We start from the raw sequence: 27,412 nt of genomic DNA on the forward strand, positions 1-27,412 counted from the left end.
CACTCAAAAAAAATGCTCTTGTTCGTAATTTATGGTGTGCTGATTGCATTCGGTGCCTCCGAATATTATTCGTAACTCTCCTAGTTACAGAAATGAGTATAAAACCATTTTCCTATTCTTTCGCTAGTGCGACGCACAGGGAACTCGGCAGCTGCCTGTGTTGGGCCTTTGTAGCACAGGTTGTGCCCCGCAAGTGGAATACAGTTTACGTTCACCACAAGAAAGATACGGGCTGTGGAAACGTGTTCTTCCTGGCAATAGTGTTATTGATACTTGGCAACATTGCAGAATATAGTTGGAGGCCCTGTAACTGGTGACACACTTTCTGCAGTAGTGCAAAATAATCCTATAGAATTTACTTGATATTTTATTGTTAATTCAGCTGACATTCTGAACTGTTCTCACTGAAGGTGTGACAATCTGTTGTTAGTTTTAAGTTTTTTGTGCAGAAAGGTCGTACCGTGGAGAAGCTAAAACTAATTTTTTCTTAGCAAGTTACCTGTCTACTCTAACAATAAGAGACGGGGGTGGGGATGAGGGATAAATAGTGACTCCCTAGTTCAGTGGTAACGTGGTGGTTCGTGAAGCAAAGGCTGCGTTAGGTAACGTATCCAATGAAGATGGAGACGTAGAACACTTCGTCAACTTCTTATCTCTTCTCTAACTGACCTACAAGCAGCCAGATCCAAAATCACGAAGGAAATCTTAAGAAAGCTTCTCTAACATAAGTTTTCTCCTAACCTCAATTCAGTGCCCTTCTGCCATGATTACACGGCATGGCTACGGGAAGGTTCTGGTTGAGAGACATGAAAAATGGGTGAAGTTTAGAATTTTTCTTTCATACGACGATTGTTTTCCTTAAAATGAAGGTTTTACCACTTTATTATATATGCATTCAAGTACTGCAAAATATTTTTTATCTCAGAATGAATTTGGGGGACCATAGTGATGGGGTTTGAAAAATACCTCGAAACAGAAAAATGGTAGCTGTTTGAAAAACACGTCACTTCCTTGGCGTGTTTTTCTAGGTTCTAAACTTAATTATCCATCATTATGAAAATTCAAATGAATTGGTTAACCTGTAGAAGCTCCAGAGCGCTTTGCGCGTTGAAAAATTTTGTTTCGAGAAAACGAGATTAACGTTTGGAGTAACAAAACAAACGTTGTTTCAAAACATACGGTTAATTTGCGATGTTAGGATCATTGAGGCGTCCTTTATCTTCCTCAATCATGCTTTGGTTCTAAATTTCGTGCTGTATTTGTCAGTATGGGCTCTTTTAACAAACTGAGTCATTTCTCGCTCTGTTGTGTTTACGCGTTTCCTGTCGGGCATCTCCACGACATCTGCCGCTATGACAGTTCCTAACAGGTTCATGATCTTCGGAATAGGTGAATAAACATCGTTGAATATACCTGCAGCTACATGTGCAGCTATTTCAACAGCTTTTGCTCTACAATGAGGATGTTTCCCTACGAGTTTCCAAATGCACGCGTTGAAGCTCTCGTTATTTTGCGTATTGGCACCGGTGCATATTTCAAGCAAAACTCCATTAGACAGAAATTCATATACTGGTCTAAGCTTTTCGTGAACTAATTCATCAAGCGCCTACAGCTGCTTAAATTCGCAGTTCCATTCAACACATTGTAACTTCAAAAATACTGGGTGTTTCAGAAAGAATGACTCGATTTCAAAATTTCATATTTATTGATAAAAACATATTACAAACATGAGATGAACTGCAAAATACTCAAAATATCTTAAAGTTTTAGCTATGCTATTACAAATGCTTTGAGTCCACCAGCAGCAGCACGAACAACATCTATGTGATAGCTAAATTCGTCATGAACTCTACACAATGTATCTGCTTTTACAGAAGTTATGGCGGCTGTTATTCTGTTCTTCACTTCTCCTACACCACGCGGTAAACGGGAGATGAACTCACTTTGCTTCACATGTCCCCACAAGAAAAAATCGCATGAAGTCATGTCTAGCAATCTTGCGAGCATTAAACGTGAGCGTAGCGAGTTATTTAGTCTCGGTGTCCCATGACCCCTATCCGGCATTGAGGCAGAGTGTCATTGAGAAACTGACGTACGTTATTGTTCCAGTGTGATATACATCCAGCCCGTTGGAAGGTGAAGTCATCGGAGTCCTTCTGAAGTGATGGACAAAGCATTTGAAGATATCTCAACGCTGGACAGAGTGCACGGGACCCCGAGACACTGCCCTGCTTTGTTGGTCTCCAAGATAGCCAGACATGACCCCTTGCAGTTTTTTCTTGTGAGAATAAGTGAATGAAAGTGTTTTCATCTCCCCTTTACCTCGTGACATAGAAGAAGTGAAGAACAGAATAACAGCCGCCACAACTTCTGTAAAATCAGATATATTGTGTAAAGTTTATGTCGAATTTAGCTATCGTCTAGATGTTGTCAATACTGGTGCTGGTGGACTCATAGAGCATTTGTGGAGCATAGTTAAAACTTCAAGATTTTGTGAGTATTTAGCAACTTATCCCATGTTTGTAGTATGTTTTTATCAATAAAGATGCTGTTTTGAAATCAAGTCATTCTTTTTGAAACACCCTGTATTTTCACAACCAAAAAATCATTTTGCAGGTGTAATCTATATACTTCAGGGGTGCAAATTATGTTGGCCTCGAAGCTTCCCTTTAAGTCCTGCCCCGCTTGGTAGATCGTACCGAGACTCGAGGTCTGTTCCCACTTCAGCAGAGGGCATGCAGAGCACAGCACCACTATGAGTCGATGAGTGATCGTTCGGAGCAGTATGCCTGCGAAGCAATCCGAACTTGAAGACAGTCCGGGCCATGGGCATCAGCGAACTGTCAACGCATCGGGTGCAGCGCAGGATGCACGGAGAGCACACTGTCTACCGTGTCTGTTCTGGAATGGTTGGCTCCTGAGTTATCGTGGTACAGCTGAGCCGTCGACTCCAGGAGCATGCCGACTGGGGAGACAAGTCTAGGTTGGAGGCGGCCTTATATCGCAGGTGTTGTCTTGCTGTCCGGCAGTACATTGGATAGCAGCAGGACCGCAGGATCTTGGGGCATGCACCTCGGAGAAGATTGACGGTTGGCTGCAGACAACTTGTGGTAGACGCATTGTTAGATTCACGAACGATGGCGGTCGAGTTAAGCTTGTTCGGCACAACTACGCCACGCATTTCCGACAGCCAATGAGCGTTCAATAGTGTTCTCACACTCTGTTCTGAATATCGTTCCCATTGCGAGCATTAAACGTGAGCGTAGCGATTTATTTAGTGAGTTCTTATTCAATTTGTTGCGTGTCGTCATCGCTGATCGTGGTGGTATGAGGCCAATTCTACCTACGTAAGCATGCGAGAGACATAATTTGCAGGATATACGCTTTCATCAAGTGCAAAGCATGTGTATTTGCGTGCCATAACTGAGGCTTGGGAACGACAAAAGTGCAATACCTCGACATGCGCGAACCGCCATCGGTCGTGAATCGTACCATTGGAGGAGGAAGCGAGCTGGTGGTGGCGGTGACTCGGAAGGAGTCTGATATAGAGCGGCAGAGGAGTCTTTTAAGGCGCAGCGGTGCAGCCTAGTCTGAAAACCGAGCTGAAAGGCAGCTGGCTTCAATTTCCGACTGGTCCGCTGTCATACACGAGACTGAATGCTGTTGCTGCGCTCGCAGCTCACCGACTTGCGGTTACGTTGTGCTCTACCACTTTGATGCCCCACACACCACATCCCGTGGCAGGGAGAGACCACCGGCCTCGGGGCCAACTACCGAGCGCCGAACGAGTAGGGACTTTACCTGTGCCACATACTCATGGCATCCCCTGTACATCTGAAGAAATTGCAGAACTGCACACTTCCTAATACTCGTATTTTTCTGCTTCTAACAATTTTTTACGAATACTCGCTTCGATTGTGTTAATACGTGACACTGAATAATTTATTCAATGCGCTTCTTTTTGCATCTAATCCCACTGTCAGATTTCCATACTTTCGTGGTAGTCCTAAAATGCTACTGGACTACTGTACAGGACAGCACACAGACATACACTGAGATGACAAAAGTCATGCGATGTCTCCTAACGCCGTGTCGGACCTGCTTTTGCCCGGTGTAGTGCAGCAACTCGACGTGGTATGGACTCAACAAGTCGTTGGAAGTGCTCTGCAGAAGTACTGAGTCATGCTGTCTCTAAGCCGTCCGTGATTGTGAAAGTGTTGGCAGTGCAGGATTTTGTGTACGAACTGATCTCTCGATTATGTTCCATAAATGTTCGATAGGATTCATGTCGGACGATCTGAGTGGTCAAACCATTCTCTCCAATTGTCCAGATGTTCTTCAAACCAGTCGCAAACAATTGTAGCCGATGACATTGTGCACTGTCATCCATAAAATTCCACCGATATTTGGGAAAATGATTTCCATAGATGGCTGCAAATGGACTCCAAGCAGCCAAACTTCCACAGGACCCAGTGAATTCCATGTAAACATAAGGCACACCATCATGGAGCCACCAGCATCTTACAGAGTGCCTTGTTGACAATCTGGGTTAATGACTTTGTGAGGTCTGCGCTACACTCAAGCCCTACCATCAGTTTTTACCAACTGAAATCGGGACTCATCAGACCAGGCCATGGTTTCCCATCCTAGGGTCCAACCGATTTGGTCACGAGCCCAGGCGAGGCACTGCAGGTGCAGCAAAGGCACTCGCGTCGGTCATCTGTTTCCACAGCCCATTAACACCAAATTTCGCCACACTGTCCTAATGCATACGTTCATCATACATACCACTTTGATTCCTGCAGTCATGAATTGCATTGACTAAAATATATTCAAGTATTTCTGGAAAATTAGTACTGTGGAGAGAGTTATTCTGCAAGTTTGTGCATTTCACAGCATCAGGAAATTATATTGGTTGTCTTACTACTGACTTGAAATTAATCATTAATTCTTTTTTAAGTTCACAACACTAAGCACTTTTTTGCTGATTTAGACTACAGATGAGAATTTCCAGGTGTTTATAAACACTTTTATTTGTAAATTTTGCTGCCCACTAAGAAACTATTAAAAACTGAATCATTAAAAAATATTAAAAGTATTCATGATGTGGGGGCTACCTGTCATCATCCCACTACATACATGTAATGTAAATTTCCAATTTCCCTGGTCTGTTTTGTTACTCTTTGTTTTTACTGTATCATAATTATTTCTTTGGTTTCTGCTAGACTGCTTTTAGGGAAAGTTATTTTTCTTTATGAGTTTATATAAAGTTTTGCAGTACAGCTTCTAATATAGTTTAATACTGTAATAAATCGACTTTCATTATGTACACTCTTAATAGGTTTTAAAACTTGTATATGATTATACTTTAGAATATAATATACTTGCCCATTTGCTCCACATATATTGTGTACATCTGTCCAGTCTACATTTTTTCAGTAATTCTTAATTTGAACGGACTTTTAGCATGATGCTAGAATTGTTATGACTTAGACAATTTTCATGAAAATACTGTCTGCATGAAAATCACAGGAAAAGTGCAAAAATATTCATCACAGTAAGTTTTCCCAGCAGAAACTGAGACATACATTACTCTTTCAGGGAATGTTACTATTTACAGGAGGAAAATAAAAGGAAGTTTCCAAATTAAATCATTACTGTAAAAGTCATAGACTTTGATCAATCCAGTAGAATATTCAAAATATTATAAACTATTATTAAAACCATCCATATCAAAATAACTGAATAATCTACTTAATAATTTCGACTGTTTCTATTACGAGCTATTATTGTTGTTCCAAAAGACATTATGTCTAAAACAATACGAGATATTACACTGAAGCGCCACAGAAACTGGAATAGGCATGAGAATTCAAATACAGAGATATATAAACAAACAGAATACGGCGTTGCGGTCGGTAACGCCTATATAAGGCAAGAAGTGTCTGGCGCAGTTGTTAAAGATCGGGTACTGCTGCTACAATGGCAGGTTGTCGAGATTTAAGTTCGGACGTGGCATTATAGTCGGCGCGCGAGCAATGGGGCACAGCGTCTCCGAGGTAGCGATGAAGTGGGGATTTTCCCAAACGACCATTTTACGAGTGTACCGTGAATATCCGGAATCAGGTAAAACAGCAGATCACCGACATAGCTGCGGCCAGAGAAAGATCCTGCGAGAACGGCACTAACGACGGCTGAAAAGAATCGTTCAACGTGACAATTGTGCAACCCTTCAGCAAACTGCTGCAGATTTCAATGCTGGGCCGTCAACAAGTGTTAGCGTGCAAAGCATTCAACGAAGGCCCACTCGTGTACCATTGATGACTGCACGACAAAAAGCTTTACGCCTCGGCTGCACACGTCCACACCGACATTGGACGTTGATGACTGGAAACATATTGCCTGGTCGGACGAGTCTCATTTCAAAGTGTATCGATGGGATGGACGTGTACGGGTTTGGAGACAATCTCATGAATCCATGGACCCTGCATGTCAGCAGGGGACTGTTCAAATTGGTGGAGGCTCTGTAATAGTGTGGAGTGTGTGGACTTGGAGTGATGTGGACACTGATATGTCTAGATACGACTCCGACAGGTGTCACGTACGTAAGTATCCTATGTGATCACCTGCATAGATTCATGTCCATTGTGCATTCCGACGGACTTGGGCAATCCCAACAGGACAATGCGACATCCGACACGCTCAGAATTGCTACAGAGTGGCTCCAGGAACACTCTTCTGAGTTTAAGCACTTTCACTGGGATGCTTTGCAACGTGCTGTTCAGAAGAGCTCTCCACCCTCTCGTAGTCTTATAGATTTCTGGACAGCCCTGCACGATCCATGGTGTCAGTTCCCTCCAGCACTACTTCAGACATTAGTCGAGTCCATGCCACGTCGTGTTGCGGCACTTCTGCATGCTCGTGGGGGCCCTACACAATATTAGGCAGGTTTACCTGTTTCTTTGGCTCTTCAGTGTATTATTCAACAAGAACCAAATGAGTGGAATGCGGAAGAAGCATATTAACAATATTGTGTAAGAAATGGAAAATATCAAAGAATACATTGGGGAGGGCAGCCTAAAAATTGAAATACAACTGGAATTCAGTTATGAAGAGACGATATCTCAACTGGCTTCACTAGAGATCAAATTTAATTGAAATACTGACATATCTTTCTCTAAGTGTGAGGTGGTAACACAATTCATGCAGTGCAGATTTTTTTCTCGTTCTATTAAGAAAGTTAGATTGTACAAAGCTAGGAAGGCCGTCACACACTCAGCTGTGCACTTGGTAAGATGCAAGGGAGATTTTCACACTATGTATACGAAAATGAAGGAAGATTCCAGTATGTCATGAGAGATGTGGCATAAACTCAGAAATGGAGGATAAGGAAAGAAACTGGCTACAGACTAGTTTAGGAACCATCCTAGCATTCACTAAGAATGATTTAGGGAAATCACAGAAAACCTCAATGTGGACAGCAATGTGGATTTTGATCCCTGCTGCTATCAAATGTGAGTCCATTGTCTTAAGTGCAATGTCACCTCACTCAGTGACTTTCAGTGACGGCAGAGTGTTGGAGAGCAGTTAGCTGCAGCAAATGCTTCGAAACTTGCCTCTTTGTTGGCTACAACAAGAAGAAGAAGGTTTAAAACAATAACGACATAAATAACTTAGCACAAAATATAATTCATGAAGTATAGTATCGAAAATTAATCTTCAGTATCACATTTCCTGAACAGTGATGACAACTGGTGCAAAAACTTTTAGAGCTCAACTGTGCAAAAGTTATATCAGAACTCAGTCATCACCTTGAACCACTTGTTTTTAAGAATTCAGTCAGGCATAGAATGCACATCCACAGACAACTGATCCTCTTCACGTTCCTGATAATCACAAGGACATGTTATCTCAATGACAATATTCCCAAGTCCATACTGTTTGCATCAGTAATCATTAAATGAGAGAAATTTTATTGTGATGGCACCTTGTAATTTATATCAGATAAGCTTTATATCTGCCAGAATCCTGAAAATTGTATTCATCAAAGAAGGAAATATTTATTGCTAATGATACATGTCAAAATACCTAATTCACGGTTTCGTGAGAATGCACACAAACATCAGCAGTTTGCCTTAACTGCCCAACAGTCTAATTTGAACATCATCAAAGAACTGTAGTCAGTTTTAGTGATAGAAAATTCAGTATATTAGCTGTTCTATAATCCCTGATAGAACTAGGCATTACACTGTGTAAGACATAGCACAAAATTTCTCTAGTAAAACTTTAGTAACTGTATGTATTTATTTTACAAAAAAACTGTTAATTAACTATTCAGTGACTATCAGAACAGAGTCATAATCTTAATAACAGATTTTTATTTTGAGCAAATATCAGATCATCTACGTCACAATAAGCCCATGTATGTCCCAGTGCAGTGCATATTAGTGAGCACATTTGCTGAAATACCATGTACATTATAAACAATCACATGGTGAACGTCAAGGAAAGAACTGCAATCTGAACAGTGTCTCCACATAAAAGTAACTTTTTAAAATATGTAAGTAATGCCCACCCTTATGGGACTACTTATACTGGCATTCATACATAATGCACAAAATCACTTGATGTGTTGTGTGTGTGTGTGTGTGTATGTGTGTGTGTGTGTGTGTGTGTGTGTGTGTGTGCATGTGGCATGTGTAATTCTTTCTAAATTGGTTTTGTAGTTTAGGGGAGAGGGGTGGGTTCACACAAATGATTTAAAGGACCTAATAAGAAATAATTTTAGTTGTAGAAAAGGCAGAAACAAAAAAATTGCCATGAATTTTGGCAGGAGAATAAATAAAGCAGTCACTGAATTGTATTAGAGAATGACATTACTAAATACATTAGAAGATAATATGAAAAATAGTAATTTTATGACTACACAACTGTAAAATATGAGTAAAAGTACATTATTAACAGTAGAACTGACAACTGGAACATAAAAGAGTGTCAGTTATTATTTCATCAAATTGTGACAGATGATCCACCCATCTTTCTTTTAAGATACACAGAAACGTTGCAGAGTTTTATTTTGGCAGCATAAATAAACTGTAATTTAAGAAATAGATCATAGTGACAGTAACCATGTGATGAATTTGCCAATGCTTAAAGTGCATCACCTGAGAAAACATTAATAAATTTAAATATCTCAAACGACTATGAGAGGAGGAATCATATTTAATGTGTGTAACTACCCCTTGCTGTGCCAAAAAAATAAATAAATAAACAAACAAATGTCACACAGATTTTTGCCTGTGAAACTATGCAAGTAGATAAGTAATGTGAATGCCAAATGTTGTTATTAGTACCTAGAAATGTTCACATTTACTTGAGAGCTTTAGTGTGAAGAAATATTCAGCAGAATTGGTGAATATAATTAATAACTGACATCCATAACCAAGGTTTACGTTTTGTTTGCTTTCTGTCTTATACAAATTGATGTGATTGTGTTTTGATTTCTGGCTGTTTTCAAAGTATATTCTCCTTGATTTTATGAAAACTATTCACAATGTCCTTATTTATAATATAACTTAAATCAAGAAGTTTACTACTATGAAACAGAACTTCTCTTCGTGTACAATAGCCTCCTCATGATGAGGTATTGCCATCTACCCTCGTTCCTATGAAGAATTCAGTTGACTCAATGAAACAAGACACAGCTCTAATTCGTTACAAAACCAAAGAAGAATTCACAGCATTGTCCCCCCCCCCCCCCAGTAGGTTATTTTGTAGTGCATGACTATTATATTTAAATGTTTATATTTGTCCATTTCTCTTTTTTAGAGTCTTCAGAGTGGTTTCCTAGTTATACACATCTTTAGTGAATAGAAATTCATTCTTTCAGGATTTGTCCTCAATGTTTAACATGACTTTCACCATTGCCATTTTCCCATTAACGTTAAGTGAAGTGATTCACAATTGGTGAAGATACAAGCATATAACTGCCAAGAGTCACGGAGCCATGCCTTGTAAAGTAATATGATGTTCAGACAAACCACGGGCGTTTAGTGGTTTATCATTTATTTGTAGGAATGTTATACAGGGTGTTTCAAAATGAATATACGGGTTTTAAGGCTTGGTAGCATTTATTAGATTCAACTAATAACTATAAATAACACCTCAAATGAAAGAGCAACTCAAACAGATTTGTTTGTATACCCATGCACAAAGGGAAGAGTATGGAACGACCAAGAATGAATGAAAAACCTCTTGAACGAGTGAGACTCTGTCGCACGTAGTCCCAAGAAGTGCGTTCGTCCTTGTCGTTCGCAGTTGTTACAAGCTCTAAAGCATATATACTACAGTTTACGTTCCAGCTTCGCAAACGAAATTTTGCTGCGTGAGATGAAGATTTTCTGGATCGTTTCGTCTTCATTGGTGAATCGACATTTCACCTAAATAGAAATGTGAATACACGTAATGTTTGTATCCGGGGGTAAGCAAATCCCGACGAGACGGTACAGTTACAACGATACTCCTCTCAACTTTTTCGGCGAAGCAACTGTAACTGCTGTTTCTCGGCAGCAAAAACGTGCGCCATCTCATTGCCATAACTCAGCACGCAACTGGTCAAACGACATTGTACCCGACCGCTGGATTGGCCGCAAGGGGTCGGATGACAGAGCTAGTTTTATACGATCTTCATGTTCACACACGATCTGACCCCATGCGATTTTTGCCTTTGGGGGTTCATACAGGATGATGTGTATACGTCTCCGCTACCAGGTGATCTATCCGTCTACAGAAACAGCACAGTTGCGATAATTTGCTATACATATAGTGATCAAGGTTTTGGAAAAACTCGCCTATCGACTCGATGTGTGATGATGGCGCTCACATTGAACACTTTTAAGAAAAACTGTCATAGTTGCTCTTTCATTTGACGTATTATTTATAATTGTAATTTAAATGTAATAAATGCTACAAAGCCTTAAAACCCGTATATTCATTTTGAAACACCCTGTATCCTATTGTAAAACTACTTAGCAAGTAGTACCTTGAAACTAATGTACTGATATTTGTTGATGTTATTCAAATGCTGCTTGCCTTTTACAATACAATTTGTTTTTGAAGAGAAGCTTATCTCATGAACTTTTTGAACTTAGTAGTTTCAGATGTTATCCTTTCATGTTAATAAAAATATGTTGATATTCCAAAAAATTTAAAACTAATTTTCGACATTAAGCCAGATTTTCTGTAACTTTAGCTATCTTAAACATTGTGATAAAATTTCAGTTCACTTTTACTTTTAGTTACTCTTCAATTTTTAATTTTTGCTTTCTCTATGGCATGTGCTTGAGCCATTTTTCTTCTCATTTGCTTAAAGTTCACGGCTTCATAACTGTTGAAGGTCAAGCAATGGAACTTGTTTTCCACTGAAATGCTGCTCAGTACTTCAGCATGGCCTGATAGGAAACTCATTAGTTTAAAATTAGTTACAAAATATTTCATATACAACTCTACAATTAGTGTAAAGAATAAAAATATTGCCAGATTTACAAGGCATGCAAACTTCCTAAATCCTAGTATCTGTCTTTTATGCATTCTGCTCCTAAACTAAACTTGCACTAAATGAATGATTTCAAACTTTTGGTAAGTGAAGAAATAGCTAACGTACTAAAGGAGAAGAATACATGAAATTCTGCCAATAAAACTAAGAATGATGGATTTAAATAAGATACTGTTGACCAGTGTAGGCATTCAACAGAAGATGGTTTGAGGAATTAACTGATCTGTACCTCAGGAGGGTAATTATAACTGAATAATATACAGTCAGTGCACAGCTCCGAAAAATGTAGCAGCATGAGCAATAAACGTTATCATTCCCCTGCTTCATTAAATATCTACTAGCAATTCTTGGGGACTATACTCAAAAGTTAGGTTAATAAAATGCATTAGCGGAATGAAAGCAATAAGATAGTAAACTTACTTAGGATTCTGGTGTCCTGATTTCACACGGAACTTGGTGCTATCTATGAGCTTATCTCTCCAATCATTTACATAATTAAATTGCGGAGCAGCAGTGTTATCTGCAGCTGGAGCATCACTAAAACACAAACATGAAACCCGTTAAACATTCGAGGTGAGGTATGGGCTCTCAGGCAAGTACTGAATTGAAAAAAAGCTAACAAAAATCACAGAAACACTACAAATGAATTGCAGATGCTCCACACTTTCTCCAAGACTCATTCATCATCTGGAATCACAATAATTAAAGTCAAACAGTAGTGACTGAATTTTTGACCATCTTCAGAGCCTGTGCCAAACACAACACAAGCTGTTAAATTTGGCGTGACATAATGTACGTAATTTTCCTATAAATCGAATTTTACATATTTCTTCAAATTAGGCATAAATCCATAGTCAAAAGTTTTTATAGTTCCATTCTATACTTGTAATCAGATAAAAGTTAGATATTTCTAACTCTTTACAGAAGTTTTTGCTAGTTTATTTACTATTTATTTTTGTATTTGCCGTAGTAACATCAACATAAAACGCCTGACTTCTTCAATCAAATGTTAATATATATGTTATAAAGATATGAGTAAAGATGATATTTCTACATCCTTCTGCCTTGAACAACATGAAATATGCCTTTAGAGCTGACACTTCTCAAATTATGAGCTAATGAATTCCATTGTTCAAATATTCCCTCTACACATCGTGGTAGTGAATTATGAGGTTTCCAGTTCTTCTCTTTTCATATTTTTTGTGATCTGGTCCTTTACAGTTGTTTTTTTTTTTTTAGTTCGTTGTCCTCGCAAGTTAACAACTGTCTTGACAGATAATGGCACCTCTGTAGCAACACACAAGTGAAGTTCTTTGTGATGAGACCAATGACCTCGTTGTTTCGTCCCCTCTTCCAAATCAACCAACCAACTAGTTGTTTGTGAAATAAAGACACAGCTCTCCATTTCTGCATTGTCTATCATTTATCAAGTGCTTATAAATCCTTTATTTCCCACAAATTTCTTGAAAACTCTCCATCTGCACAATATCCCTCCCTTCACCATACACTATACGGATACATGACAATTACTTGTGAACACCATACAGCAACACAATAACGTTTACATGTTGTCTAGGTAGTTATTATTCCGTGCACATACTGGCAACTCCAGTTTGCTTTGTGTCAATACAAAAGGTACTATTCATTCAAATGGTTCAAATGGCTCTGAGCACTATGGGACTTAACTTCTGAGGTCATCAGTCCCCTAGAACTTAGAACTACTTAAACCTAACTAACCTAAGGACATCACACACATCCATGCCCGAGGCAGGATTCGAACCTGCGACCGTAGCGGTCGCGCGGTTCCAGACTGAAGCGCCTAGAACCGCTCGGCCACACTGGCCGGCTACTATTCATTCCACATTGCCAGTTAACACCTACACAATTTTCTGACATTTCCTTCTCTTCCTGACCACAAACTTTCATGCGGTAGCTGTAGAAAGAATTTTCCCTCTGAGAATATTTCTAATGTGAAAAATGGCGAACTGCACCATGGTTTGAAGCAAACATTAAACTTTAGGTCCCTGTATAACTGGTTGGGTATATCAGTTCAAATGTCAGAGGCAAGAGCGTACCACCGCCAACAGAACCACGCCTCACAAAGCACTGTGGTGTTCAAAGCAACCTTCAGATTTGTGCAGTTGCAACACTGCGTTGTCATAAAGGACCAGCAAATACAAGAGGCAATTATATGAAAATCAAACACCCGACCCAACGGGACCATGGAATGGTTCCATTCACTAGTAATCACCACATGTGTTAAGACATTTATCCCAGTGGGAGACGAGACAGTTAATTCCTGTGTCATAGCATGCAATTGGCCACCGACGGATCCACTACAGCACTAACTCTTTCACTTCCTCATCCAACTGAAACCAACGTCCATGCGTGGCTTTCTTCAGTCGCCAAATATGTGAAAATCACACGGTGAATGACCCCGGATGTGTAGAGGGTGTTGCAATGTTTCATAACAAAATTGCTGGAGTCTGATTGGCAGTGTGAGTTTTGTTTGTTTTAACTTTATGCCACATCGTAGCTTCTGCAAAGTAGTTTCTGTGTTGTTCGCTTTGTTTTCGTAACACATTGAAGAGCTACACAAGGTCCTGGTATTGTTTACTACTCGTGTTCTCCTACAAGAGAGACGAAATATCTGAAAGCAAAAAGGTATGTACGTTTTGCAGAGAAAAAGCCTACACTGTATATAAATAAAAACGTAAATAGATCAAAGTGTTTTAACGAAAATTATTTTAACAATGAAAAAGTCAGAACTGTTTGACGAGAAAAATAATTTTCGATGTTATTTGGCACTTAGCAAAAAAACAAGAAGCAAAGAATAAATCAAAAAGACGCTATTTCCTGGGTTCTATATATTATCTGATGTGTTTGCAAGTATATATTTTTTCGAGCAAATAAAAGTATATATTCTGATGTTTGCATGACACTTTTCCTATTCTTTCAGTTCTCAGGAGGAACTTACCACACTACCTTTGACAAGAACTTCCGCTATAAATTCTGCTTAGGTCATTAATAAACTCTATTATCATTGCTTGTTTCTAAATTTTGTTACTATATTTCGATTTTTTCGTAAAAATTATTGTCTCTCATAACCTCACTTTCACTGCTCAGACGCCAAACTGCACAGCAGACAGTTCCCGCAACACACACAATTTTGTTTCCATCGTGTAAATGAAATCGACCACTCGAAACAGGCGGTACTAACTACAGGAATAAAACACAAGGGCTTCTGTAGAAGACTCACTCTGTCAATAGAGACAAGAAAGTCGATCGTGTAAAAGTCGCGTGACTCTCCTGGTACGTCCGCACTGACTGATGACAGGTGCAAGTGGAGCAGCTGCCGGTTGACGAGGTGCCGAGAATCCCGGCTATGACTGGGTTGCCAACCAGTTAGGTTAGCCCCAACAAGAATGCGGACAGTCACACGAACCATGAAGAAATCCAGGTGGCAGCCGCTGATACGACAGCACTGAGATGATAAGAACCTAAAGAAATGGAGACAGCCTTCACTGTTTCAGCACACCAGATACTGAAAATAACGAGAAACCCGGATGGAGATTGCGTGGTCGGAAGACACTGAGCGTGATTAGTAATATTGTTGAATGATGACGATGTACAAAATTGCTACGTTTAATAGAAACAAGACGTGAAGTTACAATGTTTAAGACACTATTTTCATGCCGCCGACATTGACATAGCGCTGATCCAAAATGTTATTACGACGAAAATAGCGGACACGTTCGAGTATGAGAAAATGTTGAACAATGGAAACAAGAGCGGAACGGCAATATTGTTAAAATAAGGAAAACCTATGTATGGCACAAACTATACTTGAATCTGGAAGAGCAACAACTGCAAATATACAGGGTGTTACAAAAAGGTACGGCCAAACTTTCAGGAAACATTCCTCACACACAAATAAAGAAAAGATGTTATGTGGACATGTGTCCGGAAACGCTTAATTTCCATGTTAGAGCTCATTTTAGTTTCTTCCACCTACGCTAAATGGAGCACGTTATCATGATTTCATACGGGATAGTCTACCTGTGCTACTAGAACATGTGCCTTAACAAGTACGACACAACATGTGGTTCATGCACGATGGAGCTCCTGCACATTTCAGTCCAAGTGTTCGTACGCTTCTCAACAACAGATTCGGTGACCGATGGATTGGTAGAGGCGGACCAATTCCATGGCCTCCACGCTCTCCTCACCTCAACCCTCTTGACTTTCATTTATGGGGGCATTTGAAAGCTCTTGTCTACGCAACCCCGGTACCAAATGTAGAGACTCTTCGTACTTGTATTGTGGACGGCTGTGATACAATACGCCATTCTCCAGGGCTGCATCAGCGCATCAGGGATCCCATGCGACGGAGTGTGGATGCATGTATCCTCGCTAACGGAGGACATTTTGAACATTTCCTGTAACAAAGTGTTTTAAGTCACGCTGGTACGTTCTGTTGCTGTGTGTTTCCATTCCATGATTAATGTGATTTGAAGAGAAGTAATAAAATGAGCTCCAACATGGAAAGTAAGCGTTTCCGGACACATGTCCACATAACATATTTTCTTTCTTTGTGTGTGAGGAATGTTTCCTGAAAGGTTGGCCGTACCTTTTTGTAACACCATGTATATGATCTGCTTCTGGTAAATGTATGTGCTTGCACTGGATCCAGCGGGAAACGTGAGACAAGCAACCTGATCCGTGATGAAATTGTCAAGTTAATGCCGGATGCTCGTTTGAACATAATTTTAGGTGCTAATTTTAATTGAGTATTAAGTCAAGACGATCAGGTTTCAAATTTCAGATTTTACGAGGAGCTATTTTTGTTAACTAATGAAGCAGATTTAATGGATACTTGATGCTACTTTCGTCCGCACGCTAGATGATACACAAATGTATCCAGTAATTCGTCAATCTGGCTAGACAGGGTGTATGCAAGGAAAGGCTTCACGAATAACTGGTAACTGACTGTGAAACTTGGTCCCTTAACTTCTCGGATCGCTGCGAATTTCACATAACCGCGCAGCATGCTAAACAAAAAATATTGACGGGAAGAGACGTGTGGCAGTTCAACGTGTCAGTTTTGGAGGAAGAAGAACTGTAGCAGGAGGTCAAAGGTACAAGGAAACGATATCTTCGCTCCCAATTCAGATAATTGGGGGGGGGGGGGGGGGGGGGGGAGGCTACAGTTTGCAGAGCTGCAGATACAAAATACACAATTCAACTCGCCCATATGAAAAGTGTTAGAGAAACATACCTTAGAGTATAACTTTTTATGCCTCCGCCGACCATGCAGCCACTAGCCACTACATGCGATAATAAATCTAGGATAAAACGCACTGAAGCAAAACTCGCGATCTTAGTGCGACAGTCTCTAGCCCCTTCTCCTAGTGAAAGTAAGCAGGAAAATATGTCAGTACACCAAGTAATCAGGGATGCTAAGAGGGGCAAATAAAAATTATTCCACTTTTTTAAAAACGAATGACGGCACAAATACGATCATCAAGCAACATAAAAAACTACAGGATGCAATAATATACGGATTTTTACACTGAGTCGGCAACTGATTCGACGGTAGGACGGCCCCTTTTATCCATTATTCTACCACAGTCACTCCGAATGAAGACGCCGACCTTGTAGCCAACCAGTGAAAAAATTTTCGCCACCTATCCTACCATATAAAAATCGGTTGCTTTAGATGCCCTCCCCATAGAGATTTGCACTTGATTTTGACACGTCATAGGCACTGAGTTAACCAAAATGTACAGTGAATTATTGGGAGACTTTTAGCTGTCACCTCAGTTTACAGAAGGATAGCTTTTCTTGATCTCTAAAAGAATATACAGTTCCATCTAGAAGCATTTCCGATAATAACTCTTCTCAAATCAGTTTATAAACTCTTATCTGGATCCTTATTTATGATTTAGCATACTGTACGCTATCAGATGGTGAGGAGCTGTGGGGAAATGGTGGGGAAGGGGGTTCACGATCCGCGTAAAATGCAAATTACAGTTCGCACAGGGAGAAGGGACGGTTGCGTTCTCATCTTTGTGGAGCGAAAATAATTAACTCCCGTCACCTACGTCACCTGACTGTGATGGAAAACTGGATCTTGGCTGTAGTCACTCGTAATTTTCTTATACAATTCAGTCATTATCTGCATGATGTCGTCTGGTGTTCGTTTGGAGACGCCACGGTTATTATATCGTTGCTATTGGAAATCATGAACTGGAAATCCTCTCAATGGCTTCCCATACTTCATTTGCAGATCCGTACCTAAGGACTGGAAAGTAACATAGGTCACACATAGACTCAAGAAACGAAATAGGAGTAATCCGCTGAACTACAGACCCATTTCAGTGACGTCGAATTGCAGTAGGCTTTTGGAACATATACCTGTACTGTCCTCCAACGACATGAATTACCTCGAACAAAACGATCTATTGGCAGTCAGCACGATCCATAAAACACCGTTCTTGTGAAACGCAACAAGGTCTTTATTCACACGAAATAATGAGTGCTATCGACAGTGGATTTTAAATTGATAGCATATTTCTCCGTTTCCGGAAGGCATTTGACACTATTCCTCACAAGCGACTTCTAACAAAATTGCGTGCCTATGGAGTGCCGTCTTAGTTGTGCGACTGGATTCACGGCTTCTTGCCAGAAAGATCACAGTTCGTAGTAACTGACGGAAAGTCATCGAATAAAACAGAAGTGATATCTAGCGTTCCCCAAGGAAGTGTTCTAGGCCGTCCGCTGTTCCTAATCTATATAAACAGAATTGGACGCAATCTAAGATGGCCTCTTAGATTGTTTGCAGGTGATGCTGTCATTTACCGTCTTGTAAAGTCATAAGAAGATCAAAACCAGTTGCAAAATGATTTAGAAGAGGTACTTGTATGGAGTGAAAAGTGCCAATTGACGCCTAATAATGAAATATGTGAGGTCATCCACACGAGTACTAAAAGGAATCCGCTAAATTTCGGTTACACGATAAATCACACAAATCTGAAGGCTGTCAATCCAACTAAATACTTAGGGATTACAATTAAAAATAACTGAAATTGCAACGATCACAAAGATAATATTGTAGGGAAAGCGTTTTACTGCAAGGACTGGAGATGAAACAGGTGTACAAAAGAAATTGCCTCAACTACGTTTGTCCGTCCTCTTCTGGAGTACTGCTGTGCGGTATGCGATCCGCATCAGTTACGATTGACGGAGGGCTTTGAAAAGTTCGAAGAAGGGCAGTGCGTTTTGTATCATCACGAAACAGGGGACAGAGCGACAAGGATATAATAAGCGGATTAGGACGGGAATCACTAAAACAAAGACTTTTTCGTTGGGGCGATGTCTTTCAAGGACGTTTCAATGACCACCTTTCTACTTCGAATGCGGAAATATTTTGTTGACGCCCACCTACATACTAAAATAATCAGACTAAAATAAGAGAAATCAGAGCCTTACGAAAATTTTTAAATATTTGTTTTTTTTTCCGCGCTCTGTTTGAGAGTGGAACGACAGAGAAATAGTATGAAGATGGTTCGCTGAGCCCTCTGCCAGGCAGTTAATTGTGAATAGCAGAGTAGTCATGTAGGTGTAGCTGCAGGCAATATGGCTTGTCTGTCTCTGTATTCATCTTCACTCACTGTCACATTCTTAGCAGTCACACGGTAATTATTCACTGTGTCGAACATGTCTCGCAGAGAATGGGGAAATGGGATATTGCACAGTTTTTGTTTTGCTTTGACATGATTCCATTTATATTTATGAAACAAAAATAACACTCAGTTTTATGATCCATTGGTTCTTTCCGAATCACGGAAGCGTTAAAAATCGAAAGACTTGACGTAACCAGCCTGACAATGTGATAACAAATGTGAAACTGGATACACTGGGAGCACATTTCTGCTCCTGGTCGTTAACCTTAAACCCAAAATGAAGTTGGTAACACTTATTAACGATAGGATTAGGGTTTCGTGTAAAAGTTAACTCTTCACAGATATAAAGAAAAAGAAGTTTTGTTTACGCAGGTTCAAGGTATCTCAGCATGACTAATCGGGACTGTCACTAAACATCAGTCAAAGTCTGGAAATGGTTTTAACAACTATGGGTCATATATGAGAGTTCTCAGTGCATACTGCGATTTTTTTCCAACAGATAATTTCTGCAAGAGTATTTAAATTAAACAACTATGGGTCATATATGAGAGTTCTCAGTGCATACTGCGATTTTTTTCCAACAGATAATTTCTGCAAGAGTATTTAAATTAAACTCCATTAGGATGACGAAAGAACAGTGATTAAAAGTTTTTTAATGTGTCACAACAAAACTGGTTCGATAAACAGAAAGTGATTTCATTTTAGAATACGGGACACACATTTTCACTAAAAAAACAAAAAGAATTCACATTCTTTGTGACAAAAATTCTGTTGACCAGCGTAATAGAAGAGTCGAGTCGTTGTCAGAAGACGTTGATTACGACTGACTGCAGGAAAGATTTCGCCTTCAAACACTGGTGCCGCGGCGGCAAACTTGGCTACAGTGTGGGGCACCTAACAAATTCACGCCATCGTCCTCTGGTGCCTCTGCGGCAAGCCACAGCCGCGAAGAAATCGCGCCAGTGTGGGGAACGCCTCAAACTGAGCCTCCTTCTTGTGACACGTAGCGTCTAACTTAGTCGTCATCGGACATTTTTGCTCAAGAGCAAAAACCCACATTGTAGGGCGGCATCTCGGACCACATACACGGACGGAAAAAATCGTAACACGAAAAAATAATTAATGTAGAGTAATTTAATTTCCGGGATAAATTTGTCTAGGTAACACACGTATATGATTGACATTGCAAGACCACAGGTTAATGTAAGAGCGGCATAATCCATTGTAAATGTGAAATTCTCGTACATTAACAACCAGTGTAATCGCCAGAATGTTGAATGCAAGCATCCAAAATTGCCGGATGGCAGTTTGTAGGATGGAGTTCGGTGCCTCGTGCACTTGGTCGGTCAATTTAGGGACAGTTAATACTCTTTGCGGATGACGCTGGAGCTGTCGTCCGATGATGTTCCATATGTGCTCGACCAGACACATTTGGTGATCAGGCAGGCCAAGGCAACATGTCGACACTCTGTAGAGCGTCTTGGGTTACAACAGCGGTATGTAGGCGAGCATTATCCTGTTGGTAAACACCCCGTGTAATGCTGTTCATAAATGGCGGCACAACAGGTCAAATCACCAGACAGACGTACAAATTGGCAGTCAGAATACGTGTGTTAACTACAAAAGTACTCTTGCTGTCATACGAAATCGCACACCAGACCACAACTCCAGGTGTAGGTCCAGTGTATCGAGCATGCAGACAGGTCGGTTGCAGGCAGTAGTGGGCCAAAGTTCATACCACCCTACGCTGCACTGTTGCCAGTTTTATTCAAGACAGTGGATCCAAGATGGCGGCCATAGATGTGGCAATGTCACAGTGACATCATGGTGGGAAGTTCAAATTTTGGCGGGAATATAGTTCAATTTGGCTACCACCACTATCCAAACCCCTCTCCCCTCCCCCAGTCCTCACTCCTCCCCACCACTGCCCAATCTGTAAACTGGTGGGAAGAGGACTAAGTCTGTGCTGGGCTGCCACATAAGACATACATATGTCATTCTTTTGTATGCATTGTTTATTTTAAAAAAATTGAGTTGTCATAGGTTGTTGTCCAGAGTCCAGCTTACCTAGTTCAGAACACCACCACCACAGGATGCTGTTGGCTCTCCCCCTCTCCCCTCCCATGACGTAATCCAAGATGTCAGTCTGGGGAAAAATGGTGGGAAAAGGACTCAGCCTGGGTCTAGGTGCTGGACTGGTAGGACAGACAAAATTGTTCACTGTTTTCAGTGGATGAGATATCTGTAGTGTAGAAGAAGTTTAACAGGTATATTAACTGTGACCATACAGCTGAGGACTGTGTCAACAACAATGATATTTGATGAAGATGAATATGCTTCATCAAATAACGACGATGCAGCAGGATGGGGTTAAGTTACACTTTGCAACTCATGCTGATAAATGTGTGTGCTGTAGCTGTAAGTCATACAATAAATGTCCAGTGAGTCTTCCAAAGCACAAGAAGCAAGACGTTCACTCCAGTGCGCATGCTCGCTACGCCCAGAGGATACATGCAGGACTCAAGGCACGCCACGCGGTAGCCACAGGAGTGGTCGCGTGCTTCCTGGCGTGTTGGAAATACGCGTGTCCTTTCTCCTTCCCATCCCCAGCGCACGGATACCCTTTGATATTGAACACGAGCTGCGGAATATTGTCACATACATAACTTGAAGATGTCACAGGAATTAAATGTACCACTGAACAAAGATAGATAGATAGAGAGAGAGAGAGAGAGAGAGAGAGAGACAGAGAGAGAGAGCTTTGCACACGACGCGAAAATGTTTAAACAGTTACATTTTTTATTCTGAGGAATACCACCACCGAAACACTTCAGCACAGACTCTAAAAAGGTCGCGTCGCACTTGCGAAACCAGCCCTGAGACACTTCGCACGTTTTTTTGGGAAACATATCCCGAAACCGATGTCAGCTGCAGTATCTGATGTCACACGCCAGAACGTCGATATTTGGAAGTCGAAATAAATATCTCTGTAACTCTAAACAGGACGCTTCCTGCCAGAGAGAGAGAAAAATTTCTGAGTCCTACAGATGCAGTGGTGTTCATCGCTTTTCTGAAACGGTGAGTGGGCTTAGTTTACATTTGCTACTGCTGGAGTCAGGGACGTTATTTTCTTTACTCCTCGAATCACACACTGGTTTCTAATCAGAACAAATACAAAAACAGAATTCGAAACACTGTTCTACAGAGAAAAAAACAGCCGTAATTTTCGGTGAATTTTCAGTGTGCTACAGCTGCTGATCTGGAGATGTTCTATAGCCACAATGGCGGTGGGGGACATCATCCTGCCTGACAAAGTTTGATAGGACTTGTCTCTGAACACTCAAACAAAGGAGATATCACGTCACTCTCATATGTCACAGAACTTTCCGTAGATTCCTTGCCCCCATCTTGCTCGAATCAGTCTGCAGAGGCACATGTTCCCTACACAACGGGTCTCTTGTGGCTCTCTGAAGTGATGGAACTTCTTGTGAAAGAAGCATTCTGATTGGTGCTTACTGAATTTACCCGCCAAACTGCTGCTGCTGCTGTTGGTATGGGAGCATTTTCTGTAGATGGACCAATTACGACACTTTCAGTGGCAAATCTATTTTGCACAGACCAAAAAAAAATACAGCAACCATATTACACTGACAGTTACACGCTGCAAAAGAGGTTCACAGATCATGAAATACGCAAACTACTCCCAAAAACACTTCCCGAAGTACATTACTCTGCTACTGTCGAGGAAAGCCTGAATTTTTTAGTGTGAAACCTATCTCCAGCCGAGTTATACCACCACATACCATATCGATATAGTAAACACAATTTGTATCCTGCACCGCCGGCCAGGGTTTCCTTGCGGTTCTAGGCGCTACAGTCTGGAGCCGCGCCACCACTACGGTCGCAGGTTCGAATCCTGCCTTGGGCATGGATGTGTGTGATGTCCTTAGGTTAGTTAGGTTTAAGTAGTTCTAAGTTCTAGTGGACTGATGACCACAGAAGTTAAGTCCCATAGTGCTCAGAGCCATTTGAACCATTTTTTTATCCTGCACCATACAAAATCAGCACCTCTGCACCCCACATATACCTGTCAACCACGAGACACTCGTATATATACCACGAAGGCAGTCAGATACCCCAAAAGACATAAGCATCTACACCGTATATAGAAGGTGCAGTACTAAATATTTCCTATGAGGTTGGACAGTCATCCACCATGGCCAACAGTCAACTCCCCTGCACATGCTGGCCTGATATGCTATCAGAGTTCCCTCTGCGGACTGCAGTCACTCACCAAACTAGTGTACAAAGGCTGGGCTGGTTTCCCCCAGCGCAAAGGCGTTACTGTTTCCAGCCATAATCTGCCTGCTTGCTTGCTGCCATGGTTTCGGCAGCCATCTCCATACTCTGGGATTACAAGAACATATGCATTTTCACATGGTGTGCCAGAACATCATACCATTTACGCGATAGTTCACGATATCAAGCACATAGCAGTAGACTACCGTTCTCTTGCACAGTATGATTCCGAAGATAAAGACTGGAAACTATATCTCTAGAAATCTGAAACTTTAGCGAGGAGCAGCGAGGTGCACATGCTATAAACCACTAAGTAACTAGAAACTTATCTCGTCTGCGAAAATCTTTACATGAAAACTAGAAAAAATAACGGAAACTGGTAGCTCCAATCGTATTTTCTAATGAATATCGATGTCAATGATATGACAGATTCCAAATCATCCTTCTATTTTACAAAAAAAAATTAAGGCGTTTCTCATGCCAAGAGAACCAGCAAACATCTCTTCCACTCGTCTTTCACCATCTAGATGCATACAGCACAAACTACAACCATGTTCTCTCAACCAAATAAAGACGGGAAATGTGCAGAAGCAGTCAACTGGGCAATTTATATACGGGGGAGCAATACTCCAGCACAAGCACATGTCCACACAGAATCTTCACAAATTTCCACAGAAAAACAAGTGATCACGAAGACTGCTCAACACATATGGGGTATTAATTCGCTATTCACCCGCAAGGAGGGCGACAGAGTTAGGTGTGCTGCATTATTGTACTCTAGCCTATCCAGTTTGGACGCCTCCCACCGTAAGCCAGAAATGTCAATAGTTCTAACCACAGGCTACACCCGCAATGCTCACTCCCACACCCCAGGCAGAATCTTACTAGAAACCAGCCACATATATTTTGTCACTGTCCTACCGGACATTAATTTGCATGTAAAAAAATCTGTAATCCCCTTACGGGTATTGGAATTTTCCGCATCAAATCTATACCTTCCTCACGACAGGCCATAGTCATTTTCTTTGCACTTGTTGGAACACTGACCACAGTACACATACTTTATAAGCTTGTTGATCACAGCGAATCTATCACACATCCCCTACTCAGAATAATACTTCGCCAGTAACTGAATACAGATAATACCAAACAATACTGTGCGAAAATCCACGATGAATGGATATGTCTCATTTCTTTTTTTTCTTGCGAGTGGTACGAGTGTGTCTTAGGAAGAGAGATGTAATCGTCTTACAAGCCAACAGATGTTAAAAACTAGATCGCAACGGCTATGTTACTATCGTCCTGCATAAAAAGTGGTCTTGGTTCTACCGGCACACACAAGTATCGCTAACGATATCCATGTTAAAAACTACACAAGCTTTATAAATCGAGATACGGCATTGCATCCAAATGAAGTGGTTTTCCACACAAATACAGCAACATTAAATTTAGACAGTGTTCGCGGGGTATGTTTTAACAGACAAAAGTGCAGATGCACGTCGCCAACAGTGTAAACTCGTAATAAAATCACCGAATTTAGAATGTGATTCGGCTAAGGAACGTGGCATGAAGCCGGTATTTGCTAGTCCCTCATGCGCCGCTAGATATTCCTCCACTATTTATAATGCATTCCATTCTGATGCCATGTCACAGGTTCTGCGATATATCCACTGGGTTATAGACGATGGCTAATTGAGAACGATCAAATACAGTAGATGGTATACTGTGCGACGAATCACTTAAAAAATGCAATGCTAGACTGAGGTCGTAAGAAATGTATGCCGGCTTTTCAGATCTACTCGTATAGTGTTACGCTTCTTGGTAGACATGCTGTCTGCAATTTGGAATCAAGTCTTTCCATTCAACCACATACCTACGTTGGATTCTGTGGAGAAGTCTTTTAATGATTTCAGCCACTAGTGAATAATATTCGTGGTACTCTCATATTTCGAAATGGGACACCTTTCTCGAACCTTTCTGCGACAGTATAACTCCAATGTTGTTTCAGACAGTCCCTATGGATTGTGTAACTATTCCTCAGTGTCTTCCCTGCCATCCCTGCAGCTTTTTGCATGTGATCTTTTCAGTTTGTGTTGGAACTGAGCAGAAGTCGGAGAGCACTATATCTACCACTTTCTGCAATCCGTGTAGGAACAGGGTGAGATGAGTTAATGAGACAGGACCACGTTTTGACCATTCAGTGGAAATGGGAATATGTTGTTGTAGCTCCGTCAACTGTTTACAATGTGTAAGGTCAGCGCCAAACGAAGCTTCCTCCAGCAATTCAAGGTAGTAGTAGCAAAAGACAGTAGACAGTATAAGCAGTTACAGGAACTCGAAAAGAATGAGGATTTTGCCACTGCATTGCAGTACGCCTCCAGACTACGTACATGTACTTCAGTCTGAAGGAGAGCTGCATCCCTCAACGTGCATTCATGTCTGTCAGACAAACATTCCTTCTATCATTGTTATTTTGTATCATCCAACAGAGAAGAAAAACTTCGAACTATAAAACCTCTGCTAACACCATTTGACAGAGAAATCGATATCGAAAACAAATGCCATCTGTGTGCTGGCATCGAGCTTATTGGCGATCCTATTAAATATACAGGTATTGATCCACTCAGTAATGGAAGTCACCTGCACAGACCAGTGTGAAGTTTCATTGCCTGTACTGTAGGAGGACCATATCCCACAGACTAACACTCACAAGAGAGGGCTCCAGTGCCCCTATGTTGTTGTTTAATACAGTGTTTTTTCTGCTGTAACACATCGAAGCATTCGACTACCGCGTTTTACACAGCCATACATTTTGTTTTTTTCCACCACGTCTTTGAGGTCTGTGTTAGGTTCTAAACTGACATTAACGCGTTTCAATCCATTGTCTCTGACTGAAAGCTGGACATCGCATGGTGTAAATTATGCTGCTGCTCCAACAACACACAAGCGCGCGTGCACACACACACACACACCCACCCACACACACACACACACACACACACACACACACACACACACACACACTCTTACACACACACGATGATTTCTAATAAAAAACAGTCACAACATATGGAAACTGGAAGAGCTTTGGAGTGTTGTAGGGTGTTTCCAAACAGCTGTCCAAAGGTGACTGACGACCTCTACATTTAAACTCATCTTTCACAATGATTTTCTCTGCTCGGTGACTGGCTGTTGTGTTGTCCTCATCATCATTTCATCCTCATCATCGGCGCGCACGTCGTAAAATGTGGTGTCGACTAATACAAGTCTCGCATTTGGTGGCCGAACTTCCCCGGATGGGGCCTCCCGGCCAACAATGCCATACGCTCATTTCCATTTTTTGATCATTTTATATCACATAATTTGCTATCAAATGCACAGTTCGGCTTTAGAAGTGGTTTAATAATTGAAAACGCTATATTCTCTTTTCTCTGTGAGATACTGGATGGGTTAAACAGAAGGTTTCAAACGCTAGGCATAGTTTTTGATTTAACTAAGGCATTTCATTGTGTCGATCAAAAATATTGCTATAGACATTGGACCATTATAGAATACGGGGAGTAGCTTACAATTAGTTCACCTCTTACTTTAACACAGACAGCAAAAGGTCGTTATTCACAGTGTGGAGAATGGCTATGATGTGGGGTCTGAGTGGAGCACAGTCAAATGTGGGGTGCCCCACTGATGTGTTGGGACCATTCATGTTCCTTTTTTATATAAATGATATGCCCTCTAGTATTACAGGTAACTCAGAAATATTTCTATTTGCTGATGACACTAGCTTGGTAGTAATGAATTTGAGTGTGACATTGGCTCAGTTTCAAATAGTGCTGTTCATGTAAGTTCACGGCTTGTAGAAAATAAACTAACGCTA

At 40.9% G+C, this 27,412-nt stretch overlaps 1 protein-coding gene across 3 annotated transcripts in view; it reads right to left on the bottom strand.

Annotated features, from left to right (window-relative positions):
* LOC124722923 (transmembrane protein 43 homolog) overlaps window positions 1–27,412 on the bottom strand; it is a 257,784-nt gene that overhangs the window by 89,144 nt on the left and 141,228 nt on the right. For all 3 annotated transcript variants that reach the window (XM_047248082.1, XM_047248081.1, XM_047248083.1), the window contains one exon: window positions 11,975–12,091. In XM_047248082.1, coding sequence (XP_047104038.1) covers window positions 11,975–12,091 — 117 coding nt within the window. The remainder of the gene's footprint in view (window positions 1–11,974; window positions 12,092–27,412) is intronic.

Source organism: Schistocerca piceifrons, chromosome X (assembly GCF_021461385.2).
Source record: "Schistocerca piceifrons isolate TAMUIC-IGC-003096 chromosome X, iqSchPice1.1, whole genome shotgun sequence".
In the NCBI taxonomy this organism is placed as follows: domain Eukaryota; kingdom Metazoa; phylum Arthropoda; class Insecta; order Orthoptera; family Acrididae; genus Schistocerca; species Schistocerca piceifrons.